General features: G+C 39.8%; 1 protein-coding gene across 1 annotated transcript; it reads right to left on the reverse strand.

The window, feature by feature from the left end:
- Nucleotides 1-242: 242 nt before the first annotated feature.
- Nucleotides 243-22,433, reverse strand: TECR (trans-2,3-enoyl-CoA reductase). Its single transcript, XM_014250870.2, has 13 exons — nucleotides 22,393-22,433; nucleotides 12,932-12,982; nucleotides 12,420-12,471; nucleotides 12,042-12,086; nucleotides 10,627-10,730; nucleotides 8,445-8,560; nucleotides 8,230-8,335; nucleotides 3,737-3,809; nucleotides 3,607-3,650; nucleotides 2,198-2,255; nucleotides 1,605-1,693; nucleotides 563-608; nucleotides 243-460 (listed from the first exon to the last, which is right to left on the reverse strand). Exons 1-13 carry the CDS (start codon nucleotides 22,417-22,419, stop codon nucleotides 333-335), a joined length of 939 nt encoding a protein of 312 aa, XP_014106345.1. The 5' UTR covers nucleotides 22,420-22,433; the 3' UTR covers nucleotides 243-332.
- Between the last annotated feature and the right edge of the window lie 598 nt (nucleotides 22,434-23,031).

The following is a 23,031-nucleotide window of genomic DNA, read 5'->3' on the forward strand; positions in this document are numbered from 1 at the left end:
GCTAAATTTAGAGCTGCTTTTCAGCACAGACTTCTCAGGATCTCTGATCCATCAACCTAAACAGACTAGTACAGAAAAATCTAAGGCAGGTTACAGTGAACTGCAGGGGCTTTTTTTGCAGCTGTGCAATGAAGCCTTATTTTTTAAGGTGCTTCTGAGTTGAGAATTCTTGAACGTAAGGAAGTCTAGCTTTCAAGTGCATACAATTTCCCTTAGTAGTGGAGATTCAACATGCACCAAAATCCTTTTAATTAATTCATTTATTTGGGAGGACATTTATGAGGTTTTTCTTCTTTAAGTTCTGTGCAATATTCAAATTGAGCCTTCTTTTCTTACAACAAAAAGGGAATAATTGGCATTCTATGACTTGGATAATCCTTGAATTCTCGTAAGTAGGTGCAATGTTTATCCTTTGCCCAGATTGTCATCTGAATGAAGCAAAGCAAGGTGAACAGTCCCACTGGAAGGAAGGAAGGGAAAAAAGATACATTTCATAATCAGATTAAAAACATACTCTTGCTGCTGACATCACTTCAGATTGAAGTACCAAAACATTACTCACCTGGAACACACTGAGTCATGATAGTGAAACTGATCCAGGTCCCCACCTGTTTTGGCCAAGGAAATTTAAAATATTTCTGGTGACAGCATTTGCATTTATCTCTCTATTGATCAAAATAACCTTGTCCTAGTATAGGTAAATAAAAAAATCAAGGTCAGCCAGATCAATTTCTCCTGTTAATAACCTTTAGCCAAAAAGGTGAACAGTACCTTATTATCACAAACAAAACCTTCATATTTCCTTCCACAGCTATTACAATGACAAAATTTTAAGCATTAAAACAGTGTCCTTCCTCTTTCTCTGCCTAATTTGTATTCATCAGACCTCCATCACCGTTAGGAATAGTAACTTTCTATGTCCAAGGCCCAATGCTGTTCTCATTAACATCTGTTGATCTCCACTGAATTTCAAACCTGACACTGTCCTTCTGTGCAAGAATGAATGTTACACTGAGTTGCACTGACTTCATCTGCTTTTGAACTCAGTCAGAAGTTTAGCTCCTGATTAAGGGGCATAAAATGATAAACTGATTAAAATCTCTAAAGCAGTCACCACCACCACAAGTGATTGTGTACCTTAAGAAAACGGGGAAGACTTTGTCTTATTTTCTCTATCACAATATATTTTATTTGTCTGACCACTATCTTCCTGCCTGCAGTGATATTTCTAGGCTCTTATGTTATAAATCCACCAGACACCTCCATCCCTTCATTGCAACACATTTTCAGTGGTAATTTTCCTGTTCCTGGCTGCAGAATTTGCTCTGCTTTACAGTGTATGTCATGTCTGACAGCCACACGGGAGCACTGGCCCAGGGTTAGGGCTGTCTGTGCAAGGTTACTCACACCACTACTGACCCAAGGGAGGGGAGGAAGAGCAGACAAATTCTTGTCCACAACCTGATTTCATGGGGTTTAGGGAAGGAAGGGAAATGTATTGAGCTGAACAGTTTCAGAGGTTTCTTACATGTAAAACATTCTAAAAGAAACAAAAATAGATTCAGAGAAACTGAAATCTGAACATCTTGTTTGAAAATACATACCTCATATGTATAGTTAGGGCAAGATACAAAGAAAAACAGCCATGTGAAAGGATTCTTTGTTGGATATGGGATCTTACAGGTTTTGGATCCTATAGATTAGAAAACAAATCACAAAATATTCACACTCCTAAATATATTGTTTCCTGTAAAGACAACCCAGCTCTGTCTACTTCTGTGTCTCATGACTGTCAGAGGGACAAACAGAATGTGGGAAGACAGGATGTCCTCTGGACTCACAAGAGGAAGAGGATACCTGTGAGGGAACTTTCCCTTGCTCACCAAACATAGCTTATAGCAGCACTGTTTCCTTTTGCACTGGCAGTACAACCAATGTAACTGCTCCCCCAGCACAACCCAGCCCGAAACAATAAAGATAAAAATAGGATGTGTGTTTCAACAGTCTGATATCAGAATCCTTGCAATGCCTCATTTCCCTTAGAATCCAATCTTTACAGTGCTGAGCAACCTGTGCTCCCACAGCAGTCAGCTGACAAGTATCAACACCCCCCAGGATCAGGTCTTTCCTGAAGCAGAGTAACTGAAGGAGAACTGAACGGCCATACAAAACTGAAAAATGATCATGCAGTTTTTACCATTCCTCCGGAGGTCACTGAGTGCAACATGAATGGAAAAATTTCCAGCTTCACACAGCTGCAAGAAAAAGTATGACAAAGTTAAAAGTGTTCTTCCCTTCTATTTGTTTTTCTTCCTTTTGTTATTTCCTGGGGTTCTTTAAAATATTTACGAAAAGGAAAATAATTATAAACATAATAAATATCCTTAACTAAGACTGCTGACAGAAGGATGAAACAAATCAAACATGAGACCATATTATATTCTGTTATATATTTATATTTTCCAGAAAATGTGGACTTCATGTCCAAAAGATCAAATTTATTACTTACATAATCCCCTTGAAATCAAAATAAACCACAGGGGATAGAAGTGAACTTGGGAATTACTTGCTTTATCTTTTGATCATTCTTACGGCTTTAAAAACATCCACAAAATTATTTGCATAGTCCTGGTTTCTCAAAAGCTATTGAAATCCCAAGGAAGATACAGTTTGGTCTCTAAGTAAGTTTTCTTCTCTAGAGTATAATTGATAGGAATCATGGAATATAATTGACCCAGCTTCCTTCACTGGTTTTAAAGACAGCTTCCCCCAATCACTAATGAAGAGAGTGTATTGAAATGACCCATTTATATGATTATGGACAGTCTCCAGCGTCTGCAGTGCATATCTGTTACAGCAAATGACTAGTGGTCAGAGCTCCTGAGTTTTATTCCCAGCTCTGTGCTTTCAGTTGTGGAGTTTCTTTATAAAATATGAATAGATTATGACCTCACAGAATTTCATCCTGGGAAGCTGCTTTGGGATCCTGCAGTCACTGATAATTAGTTTGTCAAAGCAAGTGAACATCTGATGTTCTAAGTAAGTTACACATTCATAGGAAAAGTCTTTGTATGGTACATATTTATTGGCTACACTGACTTTGCTTCTGCATGTATGAAATCTCAGAATGAATTGTCAGAATGAACAGTGACTGAAGAATTTTGAATCATAAAGAAAGCTGTAAGCAGGTTTTGAAGCTCAGCAAAATGAAACTTTATCACTGGAAATTATCAGCAACATATTCCCTTAGTTGGATAGTTCTCTGAGATTTATGGTCTGTTGTGATTCTCAGCACTCAATAAACAGTTCACACAACAAACTTACTGGCTTTTAAACACAGATTTAAACAAAGATTATGGAAGATCACCCCAGCAGATAAATATCCTAGTCTTGGAATGGACACTAAACCAAGCTATTAATTTGTGTACAAAATCACATTACAAACTGATGGATTTATCTGTTTTGCATGCAAGTGGTCAGCTTTAGTAGTACATCCCAAATGTCCAAGTTCTAAGTATCTGCTTATCCTACTCACTCCTCCACTTACATGACAGAAGAAATAAAGCAAGATATTTTAGCATTTTATAGAAAAAGCAAGAAACCTACCAGAAACATGATCACAGCAAAATTTATCTGTTTTTTCCCATAAGCTATTAGAAAAAGAAAGTTTGCATGTCATTAGTACACAAGTACATACATAAATACTTACATCATTGAGGGTTGTTTTGTTACTTACAAGGAGGAGTGTAAAGAGGATGATTGATGTAATATGCAAGCCAAGCTGCAAATCCCCAGTAATATAAGCAGTTCTGAAAAATAAGTAATTATTCTTTGTTTTACTACAGTATTTTAGGCCAATATTCACTGCAAGGACTGTTGATAACAATTAATTGGGATCCTTCAGCTTGCTGATAATACAACAACAAATGGCAGTACTAAGTGTGGCAGGTGGGAGCAGGTAACAGGAAATAAGAAAGGAAATGGTGCTGGTAGAGTTAAGATTACCTCTAAAATATCTTCGAGCTGTTAAATTTATAAACAGTTTTAGAAAGTATGATCATATGACTTAAAACAAAATTATCTTGTCTGGCAAGCCACTGGGCAAAGTTGAAGTGCATACAGACTGTATGTTAAAGAGAAACTTGTTTTGCTGAGCCCTGAGACTGTAAAACCAGATTTGGGTACTGTCCTCTCTTGTCTGCTTATTATTTTGCCCAATCTCCTGTCCTCTTCTCCTTCACCCCATCAGTTTTTTTCTTTCCCATGCTTTAACTTTTCCTGCCTGGTGCTTTCCTGATGTACTTTCACTGTTATTTCTCCAGTTTGTCCCTTTTTCTGCTGTCCTTGTGTTTCTGCGATGCAGTTTCCCCTCTCTAAGCTCTGATAACACAGCTGTCACTAATGGCCGTACTGACTCATTCCTGACCAATCTCGGTGCTTGTTCATAGGCTTCATCCATGAAAAAACTACTTACAATGACAATCTTTACCTCTTATTTTGCCTCCTTGGCTCTGCCTCCTGTGGGTTTTTTCTGACACTCATTACTGCTTTGGTGACATGTTATTGTCTCCCTCCTTATATATATATAGGTGGGAGGGAGGCCCTTTCTTGGTCCCTTCCTCTTCTTGCTCTGTGCTCTAACCTCTAGGTGCTGTTCCCTTGCGGACACTTTAACCCTCATCAACAATTCATACATTTGCCTCTCATCAGTTGAGTCTTCTTTCACCCAACCTAGTGCCTCAGTTTTTGATGTATCAGGCTATGTTTGTTCATCACCTGGACTTCAGCAAGACCACAACTGAGCTCTTTTTCTTTCACCACTTCTTCTGTTCTTTTCTTTGCCTTATCTTTCCTTCCTTCCTATTTTCAATTTTGAGTAAAACTTCGATCCTCTTACTCTTTCTAGTAAAGGTCCTCTTTGTCTGGTCCTTTCTTTTTCTTGGACTTCCAGATAGGTTCCTATACCTTAGACATTTCTAGGTGTTTTTGCTTTCTCTTTCACCATTTCCTTTCCTGCTCACACAGGCAAAAATCCCATCCAAGGCTGCATTTTTTTGCTGTCCTGACTGGTTTAACTTTTCTGTTTTGCTTTGAATTTTGCAGTCTTTTCCCCCTATATATACCAGAACTGCATTTCTAGCAATAATACCCTGGAAAAGTGATTACCTCAGCGTCTCCAACCTGCACTAGCTGACTGCAGTGTCTGATGGTGCATTTTTCTGAAAATGCTGGTGTCCCTTCATCTGCTGCAAGCAGCTGTACCAAACATTCTGTTGCATTTCCACTTTCTTCTTAGGGTTAATTGAACACAACAGTGCCCAGAGACCTCAGACACCCTTTTGGGCTTGCTGAATTGTGAGCACTTAGTATGTCCTTGCTCTGAGATTGTATAAGAGATAACTGATAAGAGTAAACTATTAACCAGTAATTACAAATCAGGTGGGATGAATGAGCAGAAAAAATAAATAGCTTCCCTGTGATGACTTTATTTTCCCCCAGGAAATGCAGCAGAACCAAAAAAATTATTCCAGTGAGGGATAATATGGGTAGTGTCCTATCCATAAACTACTGCTTTCTCCCTAACACTAGCTTCTTCAACAGGCACTTACAATTTACTGACTGCTGTACAAACTTAGGTGGAAACAGTTTCTTGTAATCTTGGAATGGCGTCTTCAGAAAAAAACCTTTTCCTAGCTTCAAGACTTGGCACAGAATGGAACATATTGCAATGGATTTCAGTGAAGTAAAATTAAATTAATTATCATGGCTCAGTCCCCAACAATACATGCTGTAATTAAACTGAACAAATGCTATTCAGCCAAAGAACATGATTTACTGCAAGAGTATTTCTCAGTTTTAAGAAAAGGAGCTTTAGGATGAGTGGGGTCTACCACTGCTAAGCACCTTAACAGTTACACTTTTAAATGTCCAGCTGCCACTTGAATCCTTATTGCTCATACAAACATCTCCAGTGAAATCTAGATAGGAACATACAGACTTTATAAACTCAGTTGGAAGGAAGAAAGAGTTTCTGTGAATCTTGAATAATAAAGCTTTACAACAATCTCTTAGAATGCTGTGGGTCAAATTCAGATACTGCAGGGATCCCATAAATAAATTATTCCTAAGTTTCCAAACTTATGGTGAGTACGTTTGTCTTCTCTACTGCAGTTGACAATGCATAGTTCTTCATATCTTGCCTCTGTTTATTATTAATTAATTCTGTCATTGCCAGAATCTACCCTTCTGTTTTTCTTCTTATACTGTCTTCTGGTTTAAATAGTATTTATTTAGATCTAATGTTCTCTTTCCTCCAGATTTTTTTCTAAAAATTTATGATATCCCTTCTTTTTACTCACAAAAATGTTCATGGGTAAAGAAAGACCATGTAAGACCAATCATGAGACTAATATTTGAAGAATTCTACTGATACTTCCCTATTATTAAAGGACTGACTGTTTCTTTTTTGGTACTACCATAATTATCTTTCTTTCAGTTAGTTCCTTTCTCAGCACACAATTTTTGTATTAATCCCTATCTTATTCACCCTAAGGAGTTGTTCACTAGGTTCAGATAAATCAGGTATTCTACCTTTCCAATACCTAGAAAAATCACATATCTTAGAAAAATTATACTGTGTTAGTATGCTCTGCTCTTGGTGAAGCGGCTGCATCGTAGGGCATAATTTATTCCTAGTTCCATTTGGGAGAAAAGGTTGAAAATCACATCTCTCATCAATTCCCATCTCAGATTTCTGCTTATTGAGACTGAAGTCTCCTGCACACATAGCATTCCACTGCACTTAGAAAATAAGCTATCTACATCTGCTGTGTATGTGATCAAACCCTGAAAGCAAGAAGTTTTTTCTACCACTTGTATGTGATGGAAAAACAGAAAAAAGATGTTGTGATGTTTTTTTGCACTGGCACAATTTTGGAGTAACACCACCAAGGCAAATGAAATTATAAAAGCAAATTAAACCAAGCATTGCTAAGCAGGTAGAATAAGAACTGTGAGCAGCTTTACAGGTGAAAGCAAGTGCCACCAACTTGAGAAGATGAAAAAGAGGAAGTGATCAGAATGACTGGTATAAATGTAAATTTTAACAGCAACAGCTTGTATGGTCTGAAAGGAACAAGTAATTGTCCTAGATGGCAGTGAGAAAAAAAATGATCACACTTGTTTTTTCAAGGTAAAGTTGCTCATTTATCTGCTGTTTAGCATGCAATAGCTACTGTTGTGTCAAGAACAAGAGATCTGCAAGATCTGTTGTGTCAAGAATGAGATCTGCAAACCTTTTAACTACTCTTGCTGCAGGAAGCACAATAAATTTCTAGAGAGGATTCTTTTGGAGGGCCACTGCTCCACTATAGACCCTCCTTTCCTGAAAGCATGAAGCTATCACCTGAAAGACCAGAGCCACTGGACAGCTGTAAGGAGTTAGCCACAAAGCTAAGCTTCAGTTGCTACAAGTCTCACTGCCACAGTGCAAATTACAAGGAACCTTCTAAATCCCAAATGTTAGAATTCCCAAATGCTTTTCCAGTAGGTAATCTCTTGTCTTCATTAGAATAAGGTGTACTTTTGACTACTAATGTGTTCTCTGTTGCAAATATTTGTAAAATAACTACTGCTTATGCATAACCATGCATAAGCTGTACTACTTCTCAGACACCCTGAAAACAGAATCTGCACCCCAAGAGCTGCTCTGTGCCACAGCAGCACTGATGACATTAGGAATGCTCCTGTGGAGAAGAAAATGCAGAACAACTAAGCTGCTTTGCACTGGATCAAAGGTAAATTTACAGTTCCTTAACAGCAAAGAGAATTTTAGGGACAAAGTAGATATAAAATGACTGTTACAAAAATTGTTTTTTTTATTTATTTTTTTAAAAGTTGTTCTCCCACCATTGTGCCTGCCTGTACTACCTTGAAAGTTAACTCGTTAGTAAAACATTCACACCCAAGGACCTAGCTGAGTGAAAAGGAAGGGTATGCCGAAGGTTTAAAATTCTAAAAAGTAATGACACTTCTGTAATATTAGTAACAGTATGGCAGCATGTGGGTTATACAACAGTGACATTAAGAAATCTTCTGAAAGAACTGCAGCTTTATGGGTGAGATTTGCTACAAAAGCCACACAAAATGTCTGTGGTTGCAGAGGCAGAGCTTAGGCTGGCTAGGCTGGATTTGTAAGGGCAGCTATGGATAGATTCTGACACAATTTACCTTCACAATATTCCTCAGTGGCATAGTCCCACGGGAGAACCGATGAACAAATATTGTTTCAATCAACCTTTTGATGTAGTGGAAAGAATGGCAGATACATGCCAAGCTAGAAACAGCAAGACAAAAGTATTTAAGAGTGCTTAAAAAACCAAGTGTGTCAAGACATTTGGAATAAGACTACAAGAAACACTGCTCAAGCCTGCAAACAGACTTACTTAACTACTGGGTGTGGACTTGATGTAAACCTCTCATCCAGTCCATAGACAAAAGTCATGCGGAAATAAAACAGAAAATAGATGAACAATGGACCTGTATATTCTATCAAAAATACCTGTAAAAAGAGAGAAAATAATTAGACAGCTGAATTAGATGATGGTTTTGCTTTGGTTTCTTTGTGATAACTAATGCAGTGGGATAAAAACCTCCACGCATCCAGGATGGCATTAAGAGAGGTAGGGAGGGAATAGAAGGTTTGGGCTCAGGCTAGGAAACTGGTAGCCATGCACATAAATATTTTGCAATGATTTGCCTCAGTTGCATTCAAACAGCCATTACCAGTGCAGCAGACACAGTAAGGGCATGAAAAGATAATAATGGAAGCCCAGAGATCATGACAAATATGCATGCATGTTACATTTATGCAGCTCTCACCCTTCTCTTGCACTCAAAAGCTGTTGCTTTATTTTGGTTTAAAATGAAATTTGGTGAAGAATTTATCTTGAGAAATAGGAGTTCTGCTTCTACTGAATGAATTTTGTTTAAACTGGAAACACAGCTCGTAAGTATTCACAGTGACCCCATCTGTGTGAACAGTTAGCACAGCAGTTGTCCTGGGAAACAATAATTTCATTCTATGTTCAAACAAGCTTTAATTGGAATACTAGAAGGAAATTAAAAGAAAGAAAAAAAAAGAGAGGAAACCAGAGAACCTATTATCTAACTTCATTTCATTTCAGATAGTTGTGTATTTCTTAGGAACATCACTTTAAATTGAACTTAACTTTGGACCAAATATTAACAGCTGAATTTTCTACCCATCTATAAGTGAGGAAGGTAGGTCCATACCTCACTTACAGAGAAAGAAGGGAAATTGATTGTACTTCTGTCACAAACAAACAAACAAAAACCCAACAACAAAAGAAAGCAAACAAAAAAAGAAACCCAAACAATCCCAGTTCTCTAATGTGTTTAGAGTTATTTTGATAACTCAAAAAAGTTGGGATATTGACTTCTGTTATGATCAGCATTTTCTCTATGCAAAGATCAGGTTTGATTGTAGATGAGAAGCTCATCTTTTCTATTTGATAATACTTAAATATTTATTGGCTTATATTTGAATGAAGTAGCTTGAAGGGCAGGGAGAGCAGAATGCAAATGTTTGTGAAATGGTAGAAGCCTGGTGTTACTCTGCACTGTGATATTTTGGTGTATATTAATGCACATGTGTCTTGAAGTCTACACTGGCATTAGAAGTTTTTGTCTGTCTTCCTGGTTTTTTGGATTGAGTAATAGCTGCTTGATTTATCCACATTGCATCCAAAGTAAACATTCAGTCTTGCAGAACATATTTGACTTTTTTATTTTACCTCCTATTAACATTGTCTTTGCTATTTGTAATCAACACAAGGTTTTATTAATGTCTCATAGCTAATAAATGGTAAATATGCCTTTAAATTACGAGGTACTTGACATCATGCTGTTTATTAGAACTGGTGTAATACTGTGCAGCAAGGACCTTCTAGAGAGCTAGAAGGGTCCTTGGTCACCTCGCTGCATAAACAGCAGTGTTGTGTTGCCTGCCAAGTGAGTTGTGATAAAATTTGCATTTGAGCTAAGACAGTAAATATGCAAGGTCTTTGAGGATGGCTGCTAATAGTGCAGAAATTATCAGCTGTCATTAGCCTGTCACTGGCCTCCTGGGACACAGTCACGTGCAGACAGCAATTAATTGTACTTTTATACATTTTCTTGCTGAAGTCACTTCAAGTAATGACATGTGAAGTTGTTCCCATGCCTCTTTGCAGGACAAACTGATAGGAGTATAATCTTTTGTCAGGAGTTACACCAGTCCTGCAGAGCAGATTGCCAAAAGCATTTACATACTTAGTTTCTAATGGTTTTACAATAGACATCCATTTGACAACCTGCATTTTAGTTCTGTAGAGGCAACCTACCCTGCAGCAGGTTTTCCACTGCTGCTCTCCCAGGGAACTAAATAGGCATTCAATCTGTTACTGCTTTCCCTGATTAAATGAACTGAAGCAATGAGGATTCATTGCCTGCACCCATATCAGAGCAGACATCATGCAGAAATATTGGAGAGAAACAAAAAGTGATGTAAGGATTAACTATGGAAAACTAGCCATTAAAATGGCTCAGACTTGAAGCAGAGCTCACCGTAGTCCATCCTATCTGTGGCCCTAAATCTTTAAAGTATAAGGTAGCAGTTGTGCCAACAGGGAGGTGCTGCAGGATTTCTTCATCCCTCAGGGACTTTCCTTCTGAGAAGGAAAGAAGTAATTACATCTTAGCGACATTCAAGTCCACTTTGGTAGCATACTAGCTTTATTTGGTGCTTTATCTATGAGACTCCTTGATGTGATGTGGGTTTATTGAAATCTCATTAAACAGATCAAGAATATTTACACTTAATTTTTATTTATGCCTGTAATCACATATAAGCCTGGATCCTCTATTCACACCAAAACAGTCAAGAGAATTCTCAATTCTATGTCCTGCCTAGTCTAGCAGACTTTTTTCATCACTGCTAACAGCAGAATTTGTTGATGGAGCAGTGCTCTTTATCAGAGTTCACTGACCTCCTAGTCAGCTGCACCTCTCTCTCTCTCCTCTCTTCTGCTCTTCTCATTGCTCATCATCAGACAAACAGAAGATAGGATAAGCTGTGTTTGGAAAACTCTCCTACAGAAATTTTCACTGCTTTTCTTTTCCCAAACAACTAGCTAGGAGGTGATTCCTAGCTAGCACCATCCCACAGTACTTGAGCTTTCAATGCCTAGATTTGGAGGAATCTCCAGAAGGCCAGCATTTTCTCATGCCAAGTCTCACTACATAAATTCATAGAGGAATCTGACAAGGGAGACCTTCAAAGAAGGAAACAAGATAAACATACATCTGTTTTCCATGGATAGATTTTACACAATGAGCAAATCTTCACCAGCATACTTTAAGGTTTAAATAAAACTATCCTTAATGAAAGCAAAGGAAGAAAGTGTTATATTTTAGCTAAGATGAATTAACACAGTTTGGCAACTAGACTTTTCTTTTGTGGACTCAGGCCATGTAAGAGGCTTCCAGTAGCAATTCCTACAAGTGTATTAATGAAGTCAGCCAGCTGTCACCAGCTTTGTCAGCAGTTGCTATGTGCACAGCAATGTGTTCTGCATTAGCTTCCCTCTAAAGAACTGCAATTCCTGCCTGAGAACAGAGGATTATATGAATTGATAGCTCAAACTTACAGCCCTTTTTGATACTCTCAGCTGAGCATCATGATGGAGATCATTTCACTGCAGCTCAGGGCAGTGAATATCTAGAACCTGTGCTGTCTCTCTGGAAAGCAACAGTGCTCAGTAGTTAGAAAGTGCATTGGAGCAATGTGCAAACTCCTGAGTTAATTGCCAAGCACCAGGGTGGAACTTCCAAAGAATTGTATTTGTTCTGGATTCTCTTCAGCCTTCACAGTGCTAATTAACATAGCTGGAAACAGATTCTTAAGTGCTGACACCCTGAAGTACACCTTTCATGCCAGGGCCCTGCTCAGAGTTGTTACTGCAGACCTCACAAGTACTTACTTGGATCAAGTTTTATTGACTGCCTTGCTGGGTACCACCGGGGATCTGTAAGACCATAGAGAATTGTGTGATACACAATGTTCAGTTCAGATCATCCACTACTATAATGAACACAATACAACAAGATGAGCTTCATTTACAGGTTTTTATAAACATTTATTTAACACTAATATAGGTGATAATTTATGCAGCAGAAAAAAATACAAAGTTGTATCAGGACAGAATAAAATAATTTTACCGAAATCTCACTGTGATCACATTCTTGTGGAGATTATCAGCATTACGTGTGTGTATACAGTGTTTCAAATTATGTAATTTTTCCTATTTATTTACTGGATATTCTGATGTGATAGCTGCTGCTGCTGAAGTTATACTCACATAATTTATGGAACATCAATCTGATCTCTCTAATTGTAGCATTTGGTTCCACCTAGGCAACAAAAATATTGTACATATAAGATGCATATTTTGAAAGACAACTACTAGGTGTAAGACTACAATGTAACTATTTCTTACAGATGTCTAGCCTTGGCATGAAGGATTCAGAGAACTGACAGGGAAAAGGCAGGACAATTTTTGATGCCTGTTTCAGAGGCAGCTTCTCTAGCAGTGACCAAGTACTACAGCAGCGACAATTTTATGGCTTCTGAGTACCACACAACTGGCACCCTCTTAGTAAAGCAACTGAAGTTCTCCTTTTTGCTCAAAACCTCCATCTGGAAAAGGGTTAAAAGACACTGTAGTCAGTATAAAGTTTGCATAATCATTGCAAGTGGGCAAGGAAAGGCTACCAGGAGATGGAATATCCTTCATAAACACCAAATTTACTTAAGAAAAGTTAGTAATTTCTAACAAAGCCACCTAGCATTTTAAGCAGATTTTTGTTTTACCTTATCTAGGAAGCATAGCTGTTTCTTTGTCTCCCAGTCAAGGATTTCCACCTGAAAGGACACAAAATGATAATTAATCATTATTGGCTCAATAATGTGTAAAATCTTAGTTGATTCTCAAATTCATAATCATTATAACTCTCAGAGTGAGACATCATTTTTCTCTGATCTGTGAATTGAGTTTAAAAACTTCTTGATGTTCTCAAGAGATAGCTTCAATCACCAGGTTCCAAAAGCACTTAACTTGGAAAAAAATGCCAAATGAATTGTCTTCTTGGATATATTCAGTAGCAGAAGTAGCTAAGTTTTTGACCAAAAAAGTGATCTTGGATATTTTCTTGTTAGAACAAGAGGAATAAGTAAGAGGTAGAGAATTTTCACAAGAATCACTAAGGAATAGTACTTCTATGATTCATAAAATCAGAAAGAGTTTGAGAAAAAAAAATGTATATATATATATATATATATATATATATATAAGCAAATATTCTTAGTACAGAAAGCTTGAAGATTATTGTGTATTGTTCCCAGAATATTTTAATTGCAAGGAGGGTGGAAAATATTGGTGGACATAATGAACAAATGCTGCTAAATATCTGGGCTTCACAAACACTTAAGCATTTGTTATAGGAATAGTTAGTGTTACTCTTGCCTCTTAGATCACCTGTTTTATTAACTACATATTAGCATTTTATGTTCCAAGCAGTGGTTTAGATACAGCTCTGGAAAGGAAAGAACAGTTTATTTCCATGATCAAAAGGCAGTTTGGCAAAATGTTATGATTTTGATCAATAGCCAAGCAGAAAAGTCCCCAGACATTTCAAAGCCCAGTTGCAGCAGCTCCCTAAACCTCATTGCAGCTGTTGGGGTTTTTATATAAACATCTAGCATTAATTATGTTTGGTATTAACTGGTCAAGAGAATAGATTAACATTGGACTTTCAATATGATTCCTCACTAAAAATAGGAGTCATGGTCCAGTATCTTTCTCAGAGGGTTGCTTTGAAGAGATCATTTGGTTGGAGTATCTTATTTCCTTGCTTCACTTGTCTCAAAGGGCTCTTTTTCTTTTGGCGCAGAGATGGAGCGCTTCAGCTCCAGTCACACCTATCAAATCTGATCTCCACAAGGAACACTAATGCCATGATATTTTCTGCCTGTGCATTGTAAGCTCTAACTGGGACACTGGGGAAGATAAGCACTGCTCCTCTCTTCTGATATGTAACACATATGTGATGGATTGTTCGCATATGTTTTCCCTTGATTTTTATACTTGAAATAACACACATTTCCGGGTTTAATGTCTGTGTGAAATCTCTATGGGAAAGCAAATGAAGTGGATTCCTTTCCCAGAAGACTATTCTTGAAATACTGACATCATTGTCAGCCACTGAAATCATTCTGACAATCAGTCTGAGTCATTGAAATCAGTGAATCATTCTGACACTTGCAGTCCACAGAACAAGTACAGGGCAGAGAGGGGGCTGTACACCACTTTTTGTCCCTTCTGATGCCAAGTTGCTACAAGGACTATTGAAACCTTTGGTGTATCTCAAAGATTTTTTGTCAATAATATGATTGGGCTGCTCTGCAGACTGCAGCAGTGCCTACACTTTCAGTAGTGTCCTTCCCATTCCATACCCAACCCAAATATCTGTATTTTTTGTCAGAATCCTCCAGGGGAAGTTTTAATCTATAGCCTTCAGTGGTTGTATTAGAGAGATGTTCTTCAGGTCAATGACAGTAGTTTAAATATCTTTCTGACACCTATGGTATTTCAGTTGGGCTTTTTCTGGTCTTGTTATGCACAAGACCAGACTGAAACTTAGAGTTTTTCTTTTGGTCTGTGGTTTTCATAGGAGTGGCTGTACAGAAATCTCTGTAAACCTTTAGAATCTGTGCAGAAAACAAAAAAAATAAATCATCCAAGATGTTACTTACTGTTATTTGGTTCTGTTCCAGCACAATTCTTTCAAACTGTCATACTTGCCTATACTGGTCCATGCAAATACCTAAAGGAAGCCTATAGAGATGATGGATCCAGACTCTTCTCGGAGGTGCATGGAGATAATGGTCAGAGGGAATGTGTGTCTGGATGCAATAGGAGAAAATCCAGACACAAGGAAATTTTTTTTCACCATGAGCTAGGCCAAATATTAGAAGTTGCTTAGAGAGGATGTGGAATCTCTATTCTTGGAGACAGTTAAAACTGGAATGCACAAGACCCATTGCCATCTGATCTGGCTGTATCTGCTTTGAGCAGGAGTTGGACTGCATGATTTCCACACAGCTCCTGCAACCTAAATTGCTCAATGTTTTTTTTTGTTGGTTTTTTTTTTCCCACTTCAAACATTTAATTTACTTTCAATTACTTTCAAGATCTAAGCAAATATCAAACATTCTTTCCCTTTTCAGAAAGATGGATGCCAGAACACAGCTTTAGATTCCACTCCAGTCCATAGCAAATTGTGCAGCAACAGAGTGAAAGTAAGGTGACTGTTTCCTCTATCACTCCTCTCACACTTATCAGAACATCCTCCAGTGTAGATGTTCCCTGCACAAGGAACAGAAAAGCCCGATCCAAAGCAAGAAATGGTTGTTCCTGAACATCCTGGCCAATCTCATGAAGCACTGTAGCACTGAACACAGTGTTTCCAGCCCTGAGGCACAGAACCAAGGCAGTTAATGCATTGGTTGGCAACAGATTTTAGATACCCAGCAATCTGTTCTTGGAACACTTACTGATAGGTATCATCTCTTTTAAACATAAATTGTTTGGCTCAGAGAACTTTAATTTCATTGTGTTTTCAAAGCATTTAGCACAATAGGACATCAACTGTTGGCCTGCATTAGTGCAGTAAGACTTACAGTCCACTTATTTGGTGAATTTTTAAAGACATTTTCAACTACAGCTTCTCTGAGACTACTTAGAGTAGAACTTAATCAATAGGCAGATTTGTGCAGGATGTTAAAAACTCCTTCATAAGACTACAAATATGTATCTTTGCTTAGAAGATAAATTGGTTCTATTGCATAAGGATTAAAGATGGATAGAATCATTAGTAAAAGAAAAAAATCTTGATTATTAATGTTTAGAACACAAACAGGTTGAGGGCAAAGAATAATCAATACACAATATAAGCATAAAAAAGTACATTCAGCTGTTAAATTTTTATTCAGAAAATAAAAAGGTAAAATAAAAGAGAGGAAAGTTTTCATAAAGGAAAAACAGCTGAACAAAGTATTTAGAAAGAATTTTTAAGATGCAGTGTCTCTGTAATAGGATTACAAAAATATAGTCGCTTGAATTCCTGAAGTTTAAAGCCATAGCTGAAGTGCTGAAGGATCAATAGATCTCAAAAAATGATGTGATAATTATTATGGTAATACTGACACATTTATCATGTCTGTGCATCTTAGAAGTTTAATTTGGAACCACTTATAATCAGCAGATTGAGTAAACTTGAGTGACATTTTATATGCCCTGACGTAAGCATATATTGTATTGATTTCTTTTGAAATTATTCAGTTAAAAAAAAAAAAAAAAGTTTATTTCATAGTATAGGAACCAACCAGTCTGAGAAAGAGCAATGCAGAATGAATTCTCCCTGAGCTGTTAGAATGCTTACATAAATCAGTTTATTTGAATTTAACTCTAAAAAACCAATCCAATGGTTGCCACAGTCCTAACTAAATCTTTCTAAGCATTTTTCCTATAGAATTATTCATTTTCTCTACCTCCTTTGACTTTTCTGGTAGACTGTGTTGTTCCTGAGGGGAGGAAGTATGCCTTAGTGTGATCTCACACTAGGGCATATCAAGAATAGTTTTCTTCAAGTTGACTTAAGCCAAAGAGAGATTGCTGTATGTGTACTCACACTGAAAATTCTGTTTGTGCTGCTGCTTTACAATTGACTCTCACTCTGAAGCTTCTCTTGCACTTAAGGTACAAATTGTTGCAGAGGATGGGCCTAAGGATCCATCTAGAACTGGCTCTTTCTGAAACAGCAGGTAACTCAGAAAAAATAATAAAACGGCAAGAATGTAGTGACTGAGGGAAAGGGAAGAGACAGACACAGTGATTTTGATTCTCCTGCACCAGAAGTCTTGCCGATGTATTTAATAACTTTTAATGGATTTCTTTCCTCAACTAGTTTATCCATTTGCCTTTTAAACCTGTGTAAACAGTCTTGAGGCAGGGAGTCTCACAGCTTAGTCACAAGCTATATGAGAAATTTCCAAACCAGAACCAAGGCAAATGTTCAACCACAAAGCAAAATTTCATCCTCTTACCTGTGGAGTGCTGAACCTTATTTTCTAAGCAGTCCAGCTAAATAAATCCTTACTTCTGAAGCAATGGCTCACATTTCATGAGACTAGAACCATATTGCATTATTTCACTGTGTATAAAGAGATACAGTGATGCCCATACTCAAAGGGTTTTCTAAAATGAATTTTCACTTCTGTAGAATTTAGATGTCTAACATTTACAGGTTCACAAGAGATACACTAGGTATTTATTCATCAGCTTCCTAAGTTCTGCTCTTCTGCAAGCCAGTGAGCACCAGTGTTTGACCTGTGCTGATACTCATACTGCATTTTTATTTCTTCCACCTGTTTCTGATTTGCTAGTTAGACATGCTCTCATCTAAATCCCTGAGGATATTGATCCAGTAAGCATCTTTATCCCAAGGTCAGCACAATACACAGCATTTAGATTCTTTCTGAATGAAACTGAACTGTCAGCAAAGGAGATGATCTAGTTCTTCATGCTTTACATGTAATAGTTAGACACACTGCCAGGAAATGGGAAAATTGCTTTGGAATGTCTTTTGTCATTTGCCATTTCTCCCACAGGCAGGAAAAGGCAGGAGGGGGCTTCAGTGAAAAGGGCTCCTACCAAATAGAAAGTCTGAATTTCTGTCTCTCTGGGCTCCTTTTATCACTGCTCCCTTCTACTGTAATTCTGTTCATTATTTCACTACAGCAGATGCCTTTTGGGATAGCACACAGTAAAGAGATAAGAGTTGAAGCAAACTTGGATACCCTGACCAAATTGTCCTATCTGATCTTGGAGCTGAGTGCCTAACCCAAACACATTGCAAAGCCCAAGTTGCTTTGTGGACCTGGGCCTAAGGATGATAACAGGTAGAGCTACAAATGCTCATCCTTCAGAAAGACAAATCCATTTATATAATTGACAGAGATTAAATGAGTCAGCATAAGAACAGTCAGGAAGGAAAAGGAAAGTCTATTCATTTGGGGTGGGAGGCTGATTTCTTTTTCAAGAAAGGAAAAGTCGTTAAGGCTTTCACATTGAATTCTGGCTCTTGAAAATCTACAAAAACTTTCCAGCTTTTACTACTATGGGATCTTTCAGGAGGATACACAAGATGGAAAGGAACCTCCAGCAGTTAATACTGACTCAGTGCTTTTGCTGGCTAACACAGAGCTGCATGTTGCCAATTTCCCAGGCATACTGAGAAGTCACATCATTCACTGAGTATCACAGTCACTATGAAGCACATTGGAGTGCCTCCGTCTGAGAACCTGAGCCAGCTTTGACTCAACACTAAGTAGACATCCAGGTTTTTCAACACCACTGCATAGACTTTTCCTTGTGCAAGAGAATATTCACTGCTTTGGGGTTTTAGTTTATGGTGGTTATGTTCTACAACAGCAATATTCAGGTAGACAAAGAGTTATACAAATTCTTTGTTAAATCACAGTCATATCTTTGTATCAGCACTGTGATTTGCATTATCAAAGTTCAGTATTTCTAGTTTCATTACTACTCTGTGCATAATTTGGTGTGGGGATGTCAAAATGTACATACAGTGTATGCTTTTGACATGGAATTGAAGAGGTTTTTTGGTTTTTTTCTTTGTTTTTTACCTAGCAGCATCAAGGATGGGTCTGCTGTCTTTTGATAGGGCAGGAAGACTGGAAACCCTGGGAATTTTAGAGACCTCGTACAGACAGGTGAACTTACAAAACTGGTATTATTTTTTAAAAAATATACTTCAAGAAGCTCATTTTTTTTCCTAATGTAAGACTTTTCATTTCAAATGTAGCCTTCAAATTTTGAGTAGCTCCAGGTACTTCCTGCCAATTAATGTTTTACTATCATCTTCTCCTACACAAAATTAAGTTTCTCTCTCAAGCTTCACAGATAAAAAAGACAAATTGCTCTAAGTAAAGCACTTCAACTGAGTGTTGAAGTGTTGGGAAGTGAGGGGAAAAGTGGTGAGAGAAGAGTAAGGGATAATGTTTGTCCTGACATCTCATCTCTTTCTGTGATAATAATCTTGTGTTACTTGTGAAAACAGAGCAGATGTCTTCAAACAGCAGGGCAATTTTCAGTTGTCCTTTTAAATGACTGTTCAAATATCTCATATGTGGCCTTGTCTTACGGCAATTCTTGGAGGATACAGCATCTTGAAATGTTCTGCAGTCATGATTTTAGCACTTGCTCTCAGTGCTCTTACTTGACAAGGCTTTAGACAGCACAGCTCTGAGAGGGAGAAGCCTTTGTAACAGGAGCTGTGACATCTCAGCCCTGCCAGCCAGCCAGACGCCACCACCCCCCTTACACTCAGAGGGTTTTCATCACAGACAGAAGAGGGAGGGAACTTTAAATGCCAACAAGGGGGGCCAGTACATTATTGCTTTTAGACTGTACTGCACATGTCAGTTCAATCAATCATCACGGGGTGAAGATTCCAAAACATTTTTGGGTATCACTGCTCACAAAATGCACTTACCATCCAAACCAGTTAAGGAAGCAAAAGTACAACTGTGGGTCTTCTGACACTAATTTTATACAGTATGAATATATTTGTTCAAGGATCTTTCCTCTAGGAAGTCAGAACACCATACTATTTTCTTTATAAGAAATGCTTTTGAAGACCTAAACCTGTCAAGTAAAAAGAAATGATGCAGTTCATTAGCCTAACTTCAGAGCTCTACTGGAGACTTTTACATCTGAGTGTGTCACGTAGGCATCCCTCCTATGGAAAGGAGGAAAACAGACACTGGATAAACAGTATCATAATCATGGAAACAAATCTCAAATAGGTCAGAAGAGTTGTTCTCTATGCAACTTAGAGAAATGAGCACTCTTAAAAGAATTAATCTAGATACAAGTCTCTATCGTACATCTCAGCCCTTGGAGTTGAAGCTCCTCAAATTATCAGGTGCAGTATTTTCAAGTATATGCATACTTATTTATAGTTGTCCTTGAGAAGCTTCTTCTGAGCTATTAGTGATAAGAAAAATGAGGTGAAAGTAGAAACATACCAACACCTGAAGTAAACATGACAGTTTGGTGATTGTGATTTGTGATTCTTATCAGGAAGCACAATAGAAGAACAGTAAAGGGTAAATGGTTTATAAATGTATAGGGGAAAGTACAAATTTATACAGTTCCTCAAGGAGGGAACACTAAATTTTATAACAACAGTAGAGATTCTGCCCACCCTCCCCAGGAACTACTGAGACAAGAAGGACTCTCACCTTCCCTCTTTACATAGCTCAGCTTTGAATGTGAGGCGGGGAAATGCAATTCAGGATTCAAAGTCAATGAATTTGTAACAGAAATCAGGGAGAACAGTGCAGAAAGCAATAGGCAACTGCACTGCTAGTGCTACTTAGGCAGTCTTTGTCCACATCCTATCCCTGAGACAGCTCACATATTAGATGAGCTGGGCAAATCTGTTTCCATCCATTATCTGCTATAAAAAGAAAAGGGCTAAGATATACAAGATTGACATGTAAATTCATGAATCATGCTGAATTTGCATTAGTGTTGCTTAAACACAGGGTCTTGATCTAGGACTCAAAAGACCCGGATCTCCTGCTACTGTCCTGCCTAGTGAGACTGAGCAGGTCGTTCAACTTTCATGTGTTTCCCCATCTGCAAAATCAGGTGACAATAATGATGTCCATGCTTGTGAGATCTTCTACTAGCTAGTGCTCCTTAGGAGCTCAAATAAGTCTGAGGCAGAAGAGCAAATCTGAAGTGACTGAAGGCAATCAGGATGGTATTACACATGTGCTTGTTCCCGTATTTGGATCTCACAACAGTTTGAGTTCTACCTCACTGGCAGAAATCCATGAGGCAGTACAAGTCTGGTTGTTCTTCCCAAAAAAATTTTAGGAAGTCAACACTGCTAAGGAAAAAGCATGGTGCAGGTGCCTACCTCACACCCAAAAGAGCTATAAGCAGTTTATTTTGCTGAATTGTGACATCTGGATCATTTTTATAGCTTTGAAAAGTAAAATCTGAACTTTTAGGTCATGGTAAAATCCTAAAGGAGTAGATGGTTTTCAGATGGCTTTGGATTCTATTTGTGTTATAACAACTGCTTTGTAATTTGCACGGTGGGAGGGACATTCCTCCGCCTGTGCATTTTTTTTAGGTAAATCGTGATTGAGAAACCAAAGTATAAGCCTGCAGAAACACATTCAGGATTGCTGTCATTCAGCTTGCACAGACCTGTTTCTGAAATATAAGCCGCTCTTAAGATTTTTTGTATTACCCAGCCTAACTAATTCTAGCCAAGAGTCTGTGTGGCTGTTTATGTAAGTGGATGCGATGTTACCCTTGAAGCTCCCCAGGTGCACGTTACTCTGCGCTTTCTGTAAGCACAAGGAGCTGACTGTACTAAACTCCGCCCGGCTGGTTTTCGTTCCCCGCTCGAGATCGGGCGCTCCGGACTAGCGGAGGCCCCTCGCCCGTAGCCGCCGGGCAGCGAGCGCCGCGCCGGGAGCCGTCCTCTCGCCCAGGGCACCAACTGCCCCGCCGGCTCCTGCCGCCCAGCCCAGCCGAACCGAGCCGGGCCGGGCCGACCCAAGGATGCTGCCGCCCGCGGCCACGCCTGCAGCGGGCCGGAAGGCTGCTCGGGACGGCTGCCGGCGAAGTGCGCAGCGCCTGGCGACGGGGTTTTCCGAGAAGTTGGGGACAGAAGGTGCCGGGAAAATTCCTCGCTCTCGCTCTCTCTGTAGGGCTGAAGAAGAAGCCCAGAGCATTGATCCGGCGCTCCCGCGGACCGCCGAGAGCGCGCCGGGAAGCCCGGGGATTCCCCCGGCCCCGCTCTCCGGGAACACGTCCGAGGAACACCGGGGACGCGAGGATCCGGAACGGCGACGGGAACGTGCCCGGGAAAGGAGAGGACGGGGCGGGCGGCATCCTCTTTTTCCCCCTCGCCCCAAGGAAACCCCCGGGGAGCAGCGTGCCCTCCCGGGCCCCTCTGCTCTGCTCCGGCGGCGGTCACTTCCCTCGGCCGACTCGGGAGCGGATGGCTCCGGCTCCCCGGTGCTTCAATGCAGATGGAGGGGGAAGAGAGAGGAGCCCGCCGGGATCCCGGGCAGCCCCGTTCACCGGCGGCAGGATGCTGGGGACCTGGCCCGGGCTCTCCTCGCCTTGGACGCCCCCCGCCCCCGTTGCCGCCCGCACCCACCTCGAAGAAGCCGGCTCTGCCGCCCATCCTGCGGGCACCCGCCGCGCCGCCCCCGCCGCCGCCCGCGGCACCTTCCGCGGGGCCCCGCGCTGCGGCCAATCAGGCGGCGCCCGGACCCCCCGCCCCGCCCGGGGCCGGGGCCGCTGCCCGGCCGTGCCGGTGGGCGGCTGCTGGCAGAGCTGCCCCCCGAGCCGGCTGCTGCGCCCCGGGCAGCCGCAGCAGTGCGGGACCGACCGCCGGCACCTCGCGCACGCCAAGTTCTGCAGCTCCCGGTGTTCAAAAACTGCGAGAGAAGAGCAATATGCACCAGCCGCTGGGAGTGACATTTCATTCGGAAGGGTGATTTATTTCGCTTTGAGAATTACTGCCGGAAATTAATATTTTTTTTTTTAAGAGCTGAAGTGTCTTAATGAGATAACTTGCAAAAATGCAACTGATCGTGAACTAGAAAACATCCTCCTTTCTTGCTCTGATAGTTTACCTGGTGTTTCAGGGGTGACTGGACTGACAACAGAACTCTGCTGAGATCCCTTCGTCTGTGATGTGTTCCTGCCACTGCTGAGGATCACATGCATGGCATAAAGCAGTACAGAGCTGACACTTTTTTTCCTCCACCCCGCCTTCACTACGTGATATCTT

Source organism: Pseudopodoces humilis, chromosome 10 (genome assembly GCF_049639895.1).
Source record: "Pseudopodoces humilis isolate 2021_Gansu_Grassland_sample_001 chromosome 10, ASM4963989v1, whole genome shotgun sequence".
Taxonomy (NCBI): Eukaryota; Metazoa; Chordata; class Aves; order Passeriformes; family Paridae; genus Pseudopodoces; species Pseudopodoces humilis.